The 15,269-nt window shown below is 40.7% G+C and overlaps 1 protein-coding gene across 7 annotated transcripts in view; it reads right to left on the bottom strand.

Moving 5' to 3' along the window:
• Nucleotides 1-783: 783 nt before the first annotated feature.
• LOC135114083 (uncharacterized) overlaps nucleotides 784-15,269 on the bottom strand; it is a 124,339-nt gene continuing 109,853 nt past the window's right edge. For all 7 annotated transcript variants that reach the window (XM_064029769.1, XM_064029773.1, XM_064029774.1 and 4 more), the window contains 2 exons: nucleotides 7,173-7,383; nucleotides 784-6,321 (listed from right to left, as the gene is read on the bottom strand). In XM_064029769.1, coding sequence (XP_063885839.1) covers nucleotides 5,512-6,321; nucleotides 7,173-7,383 — 1,021 coding nt within the window. In that variant the 3' untranslated portion in view covers nucleotides 784-5,511. The remainder of the gene's footprint in view (nucleotides 6,322-7,172; nucleotides 7,384-15,269) is intronic.

Genomic DNA, 15,269 nt, shown 5'->3' with positions numbered 1-15,269 from the left:
TTGAAGGAAGCGTAACATTAAATTTCGTTGTTTGTTTCCTGCTCTAATTACTCAGTGGCTGGTATAGTTAAGTAATATGTGTTTTTATTTTGAAAGTGGTTCAGTATGTCTTAAAATGGATTAATAATACGATTTTTTTTTTTATCATATCTTGCCAGCTAGTGTTGCACGCGTTGATAAGAAAACTTTACGTGATCCTCCAATGATTTTTTTTTTTATTCTGTCATTTATGGAAACTCATGAGTGTAACAATAATTTATAAGTAACAAAAGTGTATACTAATCAATTAACTATCATTATCAACAGCTGCCTCTTCAAACATCTGATGTTTATGAAACGAGATAGTGATGGCGATAACATTGTTGATGAGGTATACACTATTATGATTAACTTAAGCTGCACGCTCAATAGAGATACGATCACATTACTTTATTTCTAAGATGCAGGGGAAATTATGGAACTGAAAATATTATAAACTCCATTTGACGGTGTTTAGCGCTTGGCACCTTGTCGCAGCCAGCTACTTATATTATAATGTTTTGAGAAATTGCATATACCACGACAGCAGCAGCAGCAACAACAACAACAGCTACTACTACTACTACTACTACTACTACTACTACTACTACTACTATTGCTGCTGCTGCTGCTGGTGGTGCTGCTGCTACTACGGCAGATTAAGTGCGAGGCGGAGGGTGCCTCTGTATAGCTCGGACCCGGCAGGAAGGAGCTGGGGGGAGTAGTGGGTGGCAGCGCCGAGGGTGGTGGTTGTGGAGCAAGCAGTGATATTGATATTGATAGTTTTATTGGCCATTTATCATATACATAATATGCATTAAAATAAAATTAATAAAACCAGGTACAGGAAGCCGAAGCCTTATTAGGACATGAAGGTTTTTCTGTGAAAGATGCATAACAAGGTACTGTCCAGCCATCGAAGTTATATACATAAGTGTATACGCATGCATTACACACACACACACACACACACACACACACACACACACAAAAGAACATAAAAAATAAGGGAAGCTGCAAGAAGCCATCGGGCTTCTGGCAGTCCCTGTATTAATCATACCTGCCTATTTCCACCTATCGTCCCCATCCATAAATCTGTCTAATCTTCTCTTAAAGCTCCCTAATGATTTTGCACTAACAACTTGATTACTGAGTCCGTTCCATCCATCTACCACTCTATTCGAGAACCAGTTTCTTCCTATCTCTTTTTAAACCTAAATTTTTCAAGCTTGAACCCGTTATTTCTTGTTCTAACCTGGTTACTGATCCTAAGAATTTTGTTTACCTTTATACCACTTAAAGACTTCTATCAGGTCCCCTCTTAACCTACGTCTCTCTAAAGAATGCAAATTTAACAGCTTCAGTCTCGCTTCGTAAGGAATACTCTTCATTCCCTGTATCCTTTTAGTCATTCTTCTTTATACTGATTCTAATAGACTTATATCCTTCCTGTAACATGGGGACCAGAACTGCACAGATGAGGTCTGACCAGCGCCAAATATAACTTTAATATTACTTCGGGGACACACACACACACACACACACACATCGCGTAGCGTAGTGGTTAGCACGCTCGGCTCATAACCAAGAAGGCCCGGGTTCGAATCCCGGGAGCGGCGAAGCAAATGGATGAGTCTCAATGTGTAGTCCCTGTTCACCTAGCAGGAAGTAAGTACGGGATGTCATCCGAGGGGTTGTGACCTCGCTGTCCCGGTGTGTGGTGTGTCAGTGGTCTCAGTCCTACCCAAAGATCGGTCACTATGAGCTCTGAGCTCTTTCCGTAGGGGAACGGCTGGCTGGGTGACCAGCAGACGACCGTGGGTGAATCACACGCACACACACACACACACACACATATTAACAATACAGTAATTATACTATATATAATCTTAAACACGCTCACACGTGGTTATCATTACAGATACTGACAGTCAGTTGTAACACAATGCAACTTCAGAAGATATATCTACGTTGAGAAGACTTGTATAGTTGTATTGTATTGCAACTTAGTCAATATATTGGCTTTTTCAGTAGAGTCACCGACAAGTCAAACGCTTTGCTCACAAGGCAAACGGAAACAAACATGCCCAGCAAAGCGTTTGCCTTTCCAGACCCAAAAGGCAAACAACCAATCAGCAAGTGGTAGAACATCAGAACATCATCTAAGTTCACCTAGGAATGTATTTTGAAGAATAAAATATATAATACAATGCTTTTTAAGACCAAGAAAGTTGGAGTTGTATTAAGAAATATTTCTTTTCTTGTCATTTCATATAAAAAAAAGAACCTGAAAGTAACATAAAGCAAAGAAAAGGGAAGATACTGCGTTTTCTGGTGATATTTCGGATCTTCTTGACCGATAGGCCTTTTGTCCGACTCCATTTCGTGGTTGTGACTTTAATCCAGGAGCAGTGCTTTTTTTTTTTTTGTGCGTGTGTGTGTGTGTGTGTGTGTGCGTTTCTTTCATCATCTTTTAACATAATCATGTGCAGGCGAGGAAATATATATTTTTGCAATATTACAGTTGACATGAACAGGGCCGGTGCTAGGAATTGCGGGGCCCAATAAGAAAACTGATGGCGGGGCCCCTACTCTACAAAGGTAAAAATTTATGTATGTTTATATTTCGTGTAGTATGCTCGTCTTTAACCAAAATAATATAGTACGCATACGAAATGAATAATGTGAGGAATAATAATTTCTCATTCTTCATTTCACGTTTTCAGTAGTGGCTTATTCCTCTTGGAATACAGAAAAGGCTTCAAGCCGTAACTCTGTCGCCGCTGCCGCGGGGCCCCTTGAGGTGCGGGGCCCAATTTAATAAAATTGGTCAAATAGGCTTAAAACCGGCCCTGGACATGAAGCTGAAGCAGGGAGAAAATTATACTTCTTTAAGAACTCATAAATGCGAACTCTAAATTCGAGCACATGCTGCCGCCACACTGTATTGTTAATATATGTGTATTTATGTGTGTGTGTGTGTGTGTGTGTGTGTGTGTGTGTGTGTGTGTGTGTGTGTGGAAACGACTATGTATGTATTCATGAATGAATGCTTATCCATATGTTAGCATATCTGTATGCATGTGATTATGTAGATACATGTTTTCTCTCTCTCTCTCTCTCTCTCTCTCTCTCTCTCTCTCTCTCTCTCTCTCTCTCTCTCTCTCTCTGTGTGTGTGTGTGTGTGTGTGTGTGTGTAATGCATGTGTATACATTTATGTATACAGCTTGGCTGGCTGGACAGTTCCTTGCTAAGCATCTCTCACAGAAAAACGTTCAGGTCGTAATAAAGCCTCTGCTTCCTGGACCTGGCCTTAATATTTTTATTTTTATTCCATACTGTGTATATACTAAATGGCCAATAAATATATCAATATCAACATCTTCCTTATTTTCTGGCATTTCTTTCCTTGTGTGTTGTCTATTGATGCCTGGCATCCCACAAGTGAGAATTAATATCACTAAGCATTTAAAGTCTATATTTAAGTTGCTTCCTTAACCAAAAGTGATCTTACTTCTCCCGGCGCACCTTTCCTTCAACGTTACTTGATGGAACTGTATGCACCAACCAGTAGACTTTTGATTAAACACCTCCTCTGATATCCATTTGTTTAAGAAAATAAAAGGTTAAGAAGAGCGAGTGATATTTAGACAATATTTAATACTACAATGACGTGTGTGTGTAGTGTGTGTGTGTGTGTGTGTGTGTGTGTGTGTGTGTGTGTGTGTGTGTGTGTGTGTGTGTGTGTGTGTGTGTGTGTGTGTTACAAATAGATTTGAGGTCATGTTCCAGGCCTGTGATATACACACACCCATCAGGCCAGAACTTTGAATGTTACCGAAGTGAAAACTTTAGCGGGATAACTGGTCAGGAGGAGAAAATGTTTGAAGTTTTATTTTCAGATCTTTAGCGATCAAACAAAACAATTTTCATACGATGCAAAATGTGAAACCCAGTGCGTCGTCCTCAAGCATACAATACACTGAAATGTAAATGATACTGAGAGAGAGAGAGAGAGAGAGAGAGAGAGAGAGAGAGAGAGAGAGAGAGAGAGAGAGAGAGAGAGAGAGAGAGAGAGAGAATGCTGTAAATCTATACAAGCGATAATATTCAACCCTTTGTTTATTTGATGTACGAGCAGCTACTATGTCCTATTACTTAATGTGTGAGCAACAAGTAGTGAAAGAAACATGTGACACGGGAACATTCATGGAAGAAGGAAAATGGGAAGAAAAAAACAAAAAAACAATCACAGCCTCAAACTGGACTTAATCTCTTACATAAAAGAATGGATCGCTGCAGTCAGTGTGTTCGCCTGACTAGCAGCCTCCTCTCACAGCCCTACACTTCACAGCCCCTGTACAATATAGAATTTGTTTCCTCATAGATTTTCTGAGAGCCCCCTTTTTTTTTTTCTTTTTACCAGAATCGAAGTATGTCTTAATGCCGCACGCCACCTTGTCTGTCCAATACCCACTGGAGCCTGAGTATGCTCCGTGGTGGTTATGTGTTTCGCTTGTACGTAGTCTTGATTTTCACCCGCCACTTTGCTGTTTCTCAGGCTGTGTTTCATTGGTCTCACTGTATCTTTCAGTTCAGGTCTTATGAATGAATCGTGTGTCTCGCCATTGTTCCGTGGTGGAAAGAAAGCCCTCGTGTTTTTTTATACCAGATGAAAACTTTAATGAAAACTCAGTCGTTTAGACACCTAAGCTTCCTGTCTTTCTTACTCCTGTCCTCACAAACTAAACTAAGATTATCTACAACAATTCATTCATTGGGATGTAGGAATACGCACTCAGTATTCATAGAAACATCACCTGTGATGCCAACTTTGGATTAGCATGAAAACAGAGATTGATCTGAAAGCGGAATAAATTCGCCTTGAGATGCACTCTTGTATTCGAATCCAACGTTACAAGTCAAACTATGAGTAATGGCCAAGGCCTGAGTGCGTGTTGATCAACCTGAATTGTCCTGGTACTATACAGCCTTTTTCTCCTTCATTTACAGGAAAAAATCTGGTGTTTCAGTTTCCGCAACCAGGACCAGTGTCTTTCATTTTCTTTTAACAGCGCAGCTTAGCCATTCCCTCTGATGTCCTTTAGTTTCTTATGGCAGCGCGGCTTAGCCATTCTCTCTTAAGGAAAGCGCAGAATCTGATTCCTTCCCTAAATTGCCCGGCTCATAACCCACATTCACATCTAAACTGTGATTTTCTCTGCTTGCCAGCACTGTAAGGTTTAGCTTGGTCACTTCATAAAAACAGAAATTGATCTGAAGGTGGAATAAATTCTCTGTGAGAAACGGTCACGCTGTCAGGATCGTCAGGGTAGTTTGCCAATCAACGTTTCCAGTCAGACTATAAGCGATAACCCCGATAATTACCTGTAGCTCTCTGGCTGGCGCTACACAACCAAGTCCTTACTTTAAGACGCTGGATCCACATTCTTGACAAGTTTCATGGATGCGCGTCAAAGTTGTTGGTTTGTTCATACTATGACATTGTTGCAGTTTCTCGGGAAGGCTCCAAAATGGTTGACTTGGTGCAGGTCTCGCTGTTTGAATTCGGTCAGAGATGAGCCATACTCCGGCAGAGTTCTATCCGTGGGCATCAGCGACAAGGAAGGTTTGGCACCAGGATGTAGCAGGGCAGAGGCAAAGTAAGGAAGGCCACCGGAATAAGAGACACCGTTACCTTCCGTCGGGTGGGGACCTCTGGTACCATACCAATGTTCGTCCATGCCTGCCTGGGGATGCTGTGGCATGAAGTTGTCACAGACAGAGATTGAAGGTTGTGGGGCTGACTGAAGTATGTTGGCTGGAGGGTAAGAGAAGCCTATGAACGGCCAGTCCATCTGTGGACGCGGAAGGCGATCGGCGGGAATGGGTTGTGGTCTGAGCGGAACTTGATGGTGAACGTTGTTGTTGGGTTCCATCCTGCACCTTTCACCCATCTCAGACACTGCTCCATTCCAAGGCACAAAGCGATGGTGCCCATACGCAGGGAGGGAGGACAGTGCGGTGGAGACGTTCTGAACCTGCGGAACGCGTCCAAACCCGCCACACATCACCGACAGCCTCATATTTCCCGGATACTCGAGTCTTGGGGATGAGTTAAGGTTATGATCATTTTTGGTGAGCTGGATGGGTGAGTGCATGTCTGAGGTGCCGTGGTATTCCAGATGGTGGTCGAGGGGTGTCGGTTGGCAGGGGGTGGTGGTAACAGGGTGGAAGCAGTTGTCTTGCGGCTGCGGCGCCTCCTCCATGGTACACTCGTTCATTTGGCTGGTCCATTCAACCTGCAACACAAAAAAAAAAACACTTCATAACAACAGTGCAAGACTGGGCGGAGTGAAGTTCAGCATCCCAGGTCCTCTTCGTTTTATTTAGTATGATCATATTGAAATGCGTTGTTGACTCTTCAGCAAAAGAAAAAAAAAAGAACAAAGGATGCCTATAATAAGTCTTTTGATATCTTTATAAACATATCGTATATTGATGTATATTAGTCTTGCGCGCGCGCTCGTGTGTGTGTGTATGTGTGTGTGTGTGTGTGTGTGTGTGTGTGTGTGTGTGTGTGTGTGTGTGTGTGTGTGGAGTGCCATTCCGAGAGAGAATAATGCGAGCCTAATGACCTGAGTCCGTCCATCTCTCTCTCTCTCTCTCTCTCTCTCTCTCTCTCTCTCTCTCTCTCTCTCTCTCTCTCTCTCTCTCTCTCTCGCAATAACAGAGTTCGCCACCACTCTCACGACATCAAGACCTCCTGGAGCACATCAACCGTGCAACTGATAATGCTAATGTCATAGAAAATGCAGATACAAGTACTTTAATATCTTTGTACATAAATATGGGTTTTGGTGGGAGTTCAAAGTGAATTTACCGCACGTTTTAAAACAAAATGAGAATAGTTTTGGAGAGTCCATGTGATCCATGTGATACACCATCGCCTGGTGACAAGGGCATTATTATGTTCACCTGACCTCACGGGACAGTCCATGAAACCGAATATAATGAGACACCATTAGTTAGACAAGAGCCACATAACACCAGCAAGGCCCGTATTCACCCTCTTACCACGACCCTGTTACCATAAGCCATACAGTCAGACCTTGTGTTCCTGGGGGCCTTGACACTACTGACCCAAACTTACTGTGGGTGACATGTCCTGAGGAGCGGCGTGGACAAGAGGACTTCTTCCTGCTTCAGTGTTCCTCTCCGTCCTTTCGTGAAGGCTGTCTGTGGGTGGGCTTATGGGTGGGACACTTTTCACGGACTGCAGATCACTATCCGGACTGTCAGCGGTGGCCCGGGGCTGCGGTGGCGACCTCACGACTTGTACCGCGGGTGCAGCTATTTGAGATCTGCAACGAGGAACGGTCACATATAGTGTTCTGTGTTGAGGGCGTCGGAAAAGGAAATAAGAGAAAAATAAACAATTATTAGCCATTTGTTGAAAGGAAATATAATCCGATCCAGTTTTCTCAGGATGTATAAAACCGCATTATTTTGTTTAAAGTTTTGTATTAACGTCACGAATTGGTGAACCTCGTAGCAAGGTGACTGCGGCAGCAAACCTACAGTCGAGGCGCCACTCCTATGTCTGTGCTTGGGAAGGGCTTTCTTATGCCAGTAAACCCAAAATAAAGTAGGGTTAATTTCCCCATACATTCTAAGTGAAGATCAACTTGTAAAACATCAAAGAGACGACATCCAGACCAACATGAGTGGAATCAAATGACCAAGCACGTCTAATTCCTCCAGAATCTCCATCTACGGCACCATGCCACAGAATACTGCTTGTGTGACAGTCTACATTGGCAGTGACTGTTATGCAAGCCATCACTTCAGTTAGGAATTCTATGAGTGGAATTACATGTGCCTCGTGCTGGGATTGCCTCAGCCACACAATGCCCTTTGTAGTCAGCAAAGCGGGAAACACACACACACACACACACATCAAATAAGACTGATACACTTTCCCGGCAACTCTGATAATTCAGTATTATGTCAGATATACTACAGGCATTTGTGATACTTTGATTGGCGTGGGAATTGTGAACAGGGGAGAGGATGAATGGGAATGTTTATTTTTCTCATGCTACATATCTACGTGTGTGTGTGTGTGTGTGTGTGTGTGTGTGTGTGTGTGTGTGTTTGCTCGCGCGTGCGGAAGTGGCACACCGTCAAAGTTCTAAACCTGGCGACAACTACATACTTGCAGTTGACCTTGGCGCGGCGCCCACTGTGCCACTCCAAAGAAAGTTATATTATTTTGGTCTTAGCTGGGATCAGGCAACACGGTAGTGGACCTTTGTATATGATTAGTGTTTTCTTCTCAGCCTGGCTCTCCCATACACCTAAACCATACTCTGTCCGTGATCAGCTTCAGCACGGGGAGGCTATGGGAGAAGGGGGCGTGGAATTTTCATCCTGTGCTTATTGAAAGTGTGTGTATTTCAATATAAAGCCAAACATAGAAGTATATATAATTTTTTTTTTATGTATTTATTTATTTGCAAAAAAGAAAAAAAAGAAAGATCTTTCACGTTATATCTTCAACTTGATTTCAGTGCCTTCCATTCAATATTCTCTATGTACTCTTCTCAATTAAATAAAAATAATAGGAGCTATCACATGGTACCTTCAACTTTTAAGCGCGAGTTTGAAAATTATTATGAGTCAAATGAATTAATTAAAGCTTGTCCCACTTATTTTCCCTGGGGAGCAATACACACAGGTATCTAGAGACGGCGTCACACAAACCCGCTTGGGGAAGAGAGTGGTTAGCGTGAGACCTTTTTTTTTTTTTTTTTCACTTTAATCTCGGTGTTCAAGATGTTATTGATTGTTGATTAACTGCAGCGTTCATTGGTCGTCTTGATATTGGAGTGTTTGATCTATGAGACTGCTTAAAACCGCTTTAAGCACCCCTGATCCACTCCCGCGACAGATTTAATGTTAAGCTGGATTCTAGTAAATAAGTAAACTGCACTAAAATTAGGATATATCTGGAAGTGAAACTAAAGGCTTGAGATTCTGAAAGGAGATCAACTGCGGAAAGAGACACACGTAATTTCATATTGATAATATCAAAACAAATGCAGTGATGATTATTTAAAACAGTGAAAAGAATCTCTCTCTCTCTCTCTCTCTCTCTCTCTCTCTCTCTCTCTCTCTCTCTCTCTCTCTCTCTCTCTCTCTCTCTCTCTCTCTCTCTCTCTCTCTCTCTCTCTCTCTCTCTCTCTCTCTCTCTCTCTCTCTCTCACACACACACACACACACACACACACACACACACACACACACACACACACACACACACACACACACACACACACTATCGTCACTCCTAGAACATACCTAAACTCACTAGGTATGCTTGAGATAAGAGCATACCACTTATTCTAATGCAGGACATAGCTTCAGCGAATGAATTCCTTAGATTTCATCTTCAGCGAATTGATTCCTTAGTTTTCATCGGTGCATATAAGCATTCCTTATTCCATGCACATGTTAGGGTTTCGCTGGTGAGACAGGAGAGAGGGAAGGAATGAGAGGCATGAATAATGGATGGAGCGAGGGAGGATGAGGAATGGGAGGACGATCTTTTCATTATTTACAGTGATGCTTAGTTTGGTCCTCCTCCTTCGTGCCAGGGCAGGTGATTTGTGGAGAATCTATTGTCGTGCTTGCATCTCACCTGTTGCTCCTTCACCTGCATTGCTTAACTGACTATTGCTGCTGGTGCTGGTGCTGCTGCTGTTTTTGCTGTTGTTGCTATTACTATAAAGTACTACTGCTACTACTACTACTACTACTACTACTACTACTACTACTACTACTACTACTACTACTTCTGTTGCTGTTGCTGCTGCTGCTGCTGCTGCTGCTGGTGTTATTATTATTATTGTTGTTGTTGTTGTTGTTGTTGTTCTTTCAGGTGCTGCTGCTACTGTTGCTGCTATTGTTTTTGCTGTTGTTATTGTTGTTGTTGTTGTTGTTGTTGTTGCTATTTCAGCTGTTGCTGCTACTGTTGCTGTTATTGTTGTTGCTGTTGCTATTGTTGTTGTTGCTATTGTTGTTGTTGTTTTTGCTGCTGCTGCTACTGCTGCTGCTCCCATTGTTGCTGCTACTGTTGCTGCTACTACTACTACTACTACTACTACTACTGCTACTACTACTACTACTCCTACTGTTACTGCTACTATTGTTGCTACTACTACTACTACTACTACTACTACTACTACTACTACTACTACTACTACTACTACTACTACTACTATTACTACTACTTACTTTCCCAGCGCAGCTCAATGATTCATCTTGTCAGTGATTCCGTCCACTAGCCTGCCAGATGTACCCCGACATATACATTCACTAATTGAAGTACCAGGAATACTAAATATACTGAACGCAGCATAATTTTCTCATTCATGCGCCTATCGGTCACCAGTCACCCCAAAAAATCTCTTCTTCAGTATTAGAAGATTCATGATATTATAAAGCGTTCCTCTCATGTACGATTCTGTGTTTATAGTATATTTGTGTCATACCGTCAGGTAAACCTTTAACCCTTCCACTCATAATCCGCAAGGTACAGTCACCTTTGAAGGTTTCTGGATGTCTAAAGTGTACTACGTTAGGTTCTTCAGGGAATAGATTATTTAACAGAATTACACGTGCTTTTACCGCATATTCAATACTGTTTCTTTGATTTCTTCCGGGAAAATTTAGTAGAAGTTTCGTTCCGTTGCTTCTGTCCAACCTTCTACATGCGGATCTTCTGGGAATGCATTGTTTAACACGAGAAATATGAGCTTCTACCGAATATATGTGTTATTTTGGTATTCCTTCCTAGAAAGTTGCGTAGAAGCTCCGTTCCGTTGCTCCTGTCCAACCTAAAACCGTGGAGAACAGCAGACCAGTGAAAGAATTCTGGTGAACTTTTTTTTTTTCTATCTGTCTCGTAAACCTTAAGCTTCTATTCATTGCTTGAGTGATGCTTCTCAGTACCATTTGGATAGTTTTGTTTAAAATAGTCTTTGTCCAGCATTCACTCTCTCTCTCTCTCTCTCTCTCTCTCTCTCTCTCTCTCTCTCTCTCTCTCTCTCTCTCTCTCTCTCTCTCTCTCTCTCTCTCTCTCTCTCTCTCTCTCTCTACCTGTCGCCTGATTAACGCGTTCTCCCCAAGACTTACGGGTTGTTCATCTTGCACTGTGTTACTAGAGAGGCACTTTTTTGCAGTTATAGTTCCTTTGACCTCATCTTCGTTAGATTTTACATTTCATTATGACTGCCATGTTTTACGAGTGGCTCCGTATGACCTCATATATATATATATATATATATATATATATATATATATATATATATATATATATATATATATATATATATATATATATATATATATATATATATATATATATATTATGGCATTGTTTGAATGAATGATGGTGCACAGCTGCAAAAGTCTTCCCGAGTGATTCGCGGCAGAAGCGTCATGGAATCCTTTCTTGTTCATGTTGAAATTCCTTGATCTAGTAAGCTGTTCACTTAGTCAGCTGGATGCGTTCAGTTCTAAAGTATTATATATCTTTGTACTCTATAAATTTTAAATTAGTTTTCATTAGACTGCGTGTTGTTTGTGTATTTTCCCTTGGGTTCTCCATGTTATATTTAGTTAATTATCTGTTGAATGCATTCGTTTCTGAACTATTGTATATCATTTTACTCTATGCATTTTGATTTAGTTTTCGTTAGGTTCTGCATGTTGCGTTTGTGTATTTTCTTTCTTTGTCATATTGCTGTTTTCTGTCTCTTGTCTCTCTGTTAATTCTTAAGGCAAACTTTTTTTTTTTTCCCTCAAGAATGGTTGTAAGCTTGAGGGAAATAATCAAACTCACTCTGTGCTAAATGTTGTATATTTTTACTCGGGTTTTCGTTGTTATATTTTATTAATCAGTTATCTGGCTGTTGTGACTCTGTTCATTCTAAAGCAAACTGTCTTCTTCAAGAGTGATTGTAAGTTTGAGGAAAGTTATCACACTCCCTCTGTGCTAAATGTTAAAGAACTTACTCTTACACCTCACACTATTGGCGACAACTCCAGTACTTTCGGTTCCATGTCCCTAAGGCCCGTATTCAGAAACGTTTTTCTCTCTCACTACGAGTATTTCCTAAAGCCACAAAGATGACTGGCCGGGTTCTTAAGACTGTTTTTCTTATTAATAATGTAGAAATCTTTTTAATCTGTAATTAGAACCGTAAAAAATAGCCTTATAAACCCGTGTCACTTCAATTAGATTCTTTTTGAAAGTAGTAAAAGGTGCAGGCAGAAATGTTTCAGAATATGGTTTATTGACATAACCATTCAAGCACGCCGGCACCAGCACACTCCTGATACTATAAGGAAATCTGTATTCGGTGTAATTAAAAGACTAATTACTTCCATCACGATTGACGTTATCATCATGTAAACGACGTGTCTAAATTTGTTTGTGTAATGTCAGAATTTTCTCTATCCTGTTTTCCTCAGCTTCCGGTTTCATATCGCCCTTTTGTAAAGTGTATTATTATTATTATTTACTATCTTTTTCTAGATGGTCACAGCATGTGTGTAGTTGTCTTGCACTATCACGCATCCCGTTCAGTTTACTATCATGGACTGTTTCTTTTGTTTCATAATTACCACAAACCTTGCGGCATCTGCAATCACTTCAGGAAAAAGGGGAAGGTGATGCGAAAGTAGAGTAAATTGAAATTCTCAAAGCCTTCACTGATGATTAATGAGTTTCTCAGTTTTTTTTTTTCACTAGTGATATAAATTCTTGATAAAATAACAGTAAAATTGTGAAACTCCTTTAAAAAATCTTATACTTATACTGAATTTTCTTAAAAGTATTAAAGATAAGGCACTGAACCTTGAGAACATGTACCTTGGTCATGTTCTGTTATAAGATCACATCACATCATTTTGTGAGGTCTGAGGTCCGAAGTGTTTCTGTCCAATGAGAGTATCTGCACTAAGCCTTCTGTTTGACCTAAATGTATTCCTATCGGATGGCGCTTTGCACCTTCAGCATCTCCAGGCCTTACATTGCCATTACTACCGCGCATGAATTAGTTAAGACTCATAAGAACATAAGAAAATAAGGGAAGTTGCAAGAAAACATTAGGCCTACACGTGGTAGCCCCTGTATAAAGTATACCTATCTATTTACACCTATCATCCTCATTCATAAATCTGTCCAATTTCCTTTCAAAGCTCCCTAATGACTCGAGCTTCACTGATGAGTGCTGTGGACCACTTGTCGTGCTGATATAGACCACACACTGTATTGGAATTTAGAGTTTATTATACTTTTTTGCATTACATAAGTATTACCGATTTTTAACATGACAGCACACACACACACACACACACACACACACACACACACACACACACACACAGACAGAGATAGATAGATAGATAGATAGATAGATAGATAGAAAGATAGATTGATAGATATTTATTGACCACAAATTTATGAACAAACAAGGCTTAAAGTATATGTCAAACATTATTGTCATTAAGTTATGTAATACGATATATGTATGGTCCATTAAAGCAGGTAAATAAATCATAATCTGCCTTAAATGTTATCAGATATCTCTAAACAAAGTAATAACTATTAATACAAGATAGCAATATTAAACGAAAATATCATCGGAAATAAGTTTGCCTTAAAATCTCAGGAAAAAAAAAAAAAAAGAAAGAAAGAAACTAAGACCAACAAGTAAACACACACACATCTTTAAAAGAAAAAAAACAATAACAAATTTCAAAAAGGTATTACTAATTCCCAAGATTGAGAAGAGAAAAACAGTGAAACTCACCCATCAAAAGAACACATAGGAACACTTTAATAAAATGAAGACTTTACATGTGATAAAAGAGCCTTAAAACAAATAAGTAAATGCGCAATACATATTAGACGAGGACAAAAATATAACTCCTAGACTTAAAACCACCACCGCTATTTAAACGTTATCAGAACTTTATGAGCAGCCTTAAATAAACGTGGGTCTTCATCTAGTGATAATTACTTTTGTACAATGCCAAAGTGACAATGACCATGAGTGTGCTGCGTGCGGCGACACGACTGACTGTGGCCCGAGGCATATTCACCACCACTATTATCGAAAGCCACAGAGATGATTAGCTTTGTTCTCAAGAGTATTTCTCCTGTTAATACTTTGGAAATTTTGTTAACCTGCCACTAGAACCATATAAATACTTTTAAAAACCTATGTGAATTCAACTAGAGCCTTTTGAATGTGGTGGAGGTGCGGAGCAGAAGTATTTCAGAACATGGGAACCTTGGTAAGCACAGCAACGCGGCAGGACACAACCAGTCCGGACCACTCGCCTTACCTGCCCTTATTCTTTTCACCTCAGCCTGTACCTCGCTTATGTCGGTATCATTATCGAGCACTGGAGTGTATACATTAGTGTTGTAATCATCCTCTAAGCCTGCAGGGTTTAATAGATCTCCATAATGCATCCTACAGTTATTCTCTCCAGGCACCTCCACATACTGACGTTGCCAGTCTATGATGCGCCACACTTGAGCATCATTTGCATTACTCAATAACCTGTCCAACCTTTCATTAGTTACGTCACATTTACATTGCTATCCTAACGGCATCCCTGCAGGCATCAGCACTTTCATCCAAAGAATTATTCATACTTGTAGCAAAATCATCTGCTTGTACTACCTCTGTTTCTGTCTGGGGAACATTGTATCCGGTAATCACTTGGGGAAATCTCTGACTGTTAACATTCTTCGCATCAGCTGGCCATCTGCTCACCCGCATGGTTATGAATCACATAATAGTCACCTAACTGACGTGCCGTTGAAGACCATTTTCAAAGGCCATAAGACGATAAGTCAAGTTCTCAAGACTGTTTCTCCTGTTAAAAACGTATAAATTTTGTCAGTCTGTCACTTGAACCGTAAAAACACCGTTAAGAATTATGCATCTTCAACCAGACCCTTTAGAAGGTAGTGGATGTGCGGCGCAAAAGTGTTTCAAAATATGGTCCTGAAAACCAGAGTTAAAGTAGGATGAGTCAGCAGGAGGAATATAGCAAAACCTAAACAGCACGCCGGGTAGGGATGCCAAAACGAGTCCATACCTGATCCATGCACGTCCACGAACACCACTCAAGGTTGCAGGCATCCTCTCACCAATACCACTGT

Source organism: Scylla paramamosain, chromosome 27 (genome assembly GCF_035594125.1).
Source record: "Scylla paramamosain isolate STU-SP2022 chromosome 27, ASM3559412v1, whole genome shotgun sequence".
In the NCBI taxonomy this organism is placed as follows: Eukaryota; Metazoa; Arthropoda; class Malacostraca; order Decapoda; family Portunidae; genus Scylla; species Scylla paramamosain.
The sequence above is the reverse complement of the archived record's forward strand: the minus strand, read 5'-3'. Positions and strand labels throughout refer to the sequence as shown.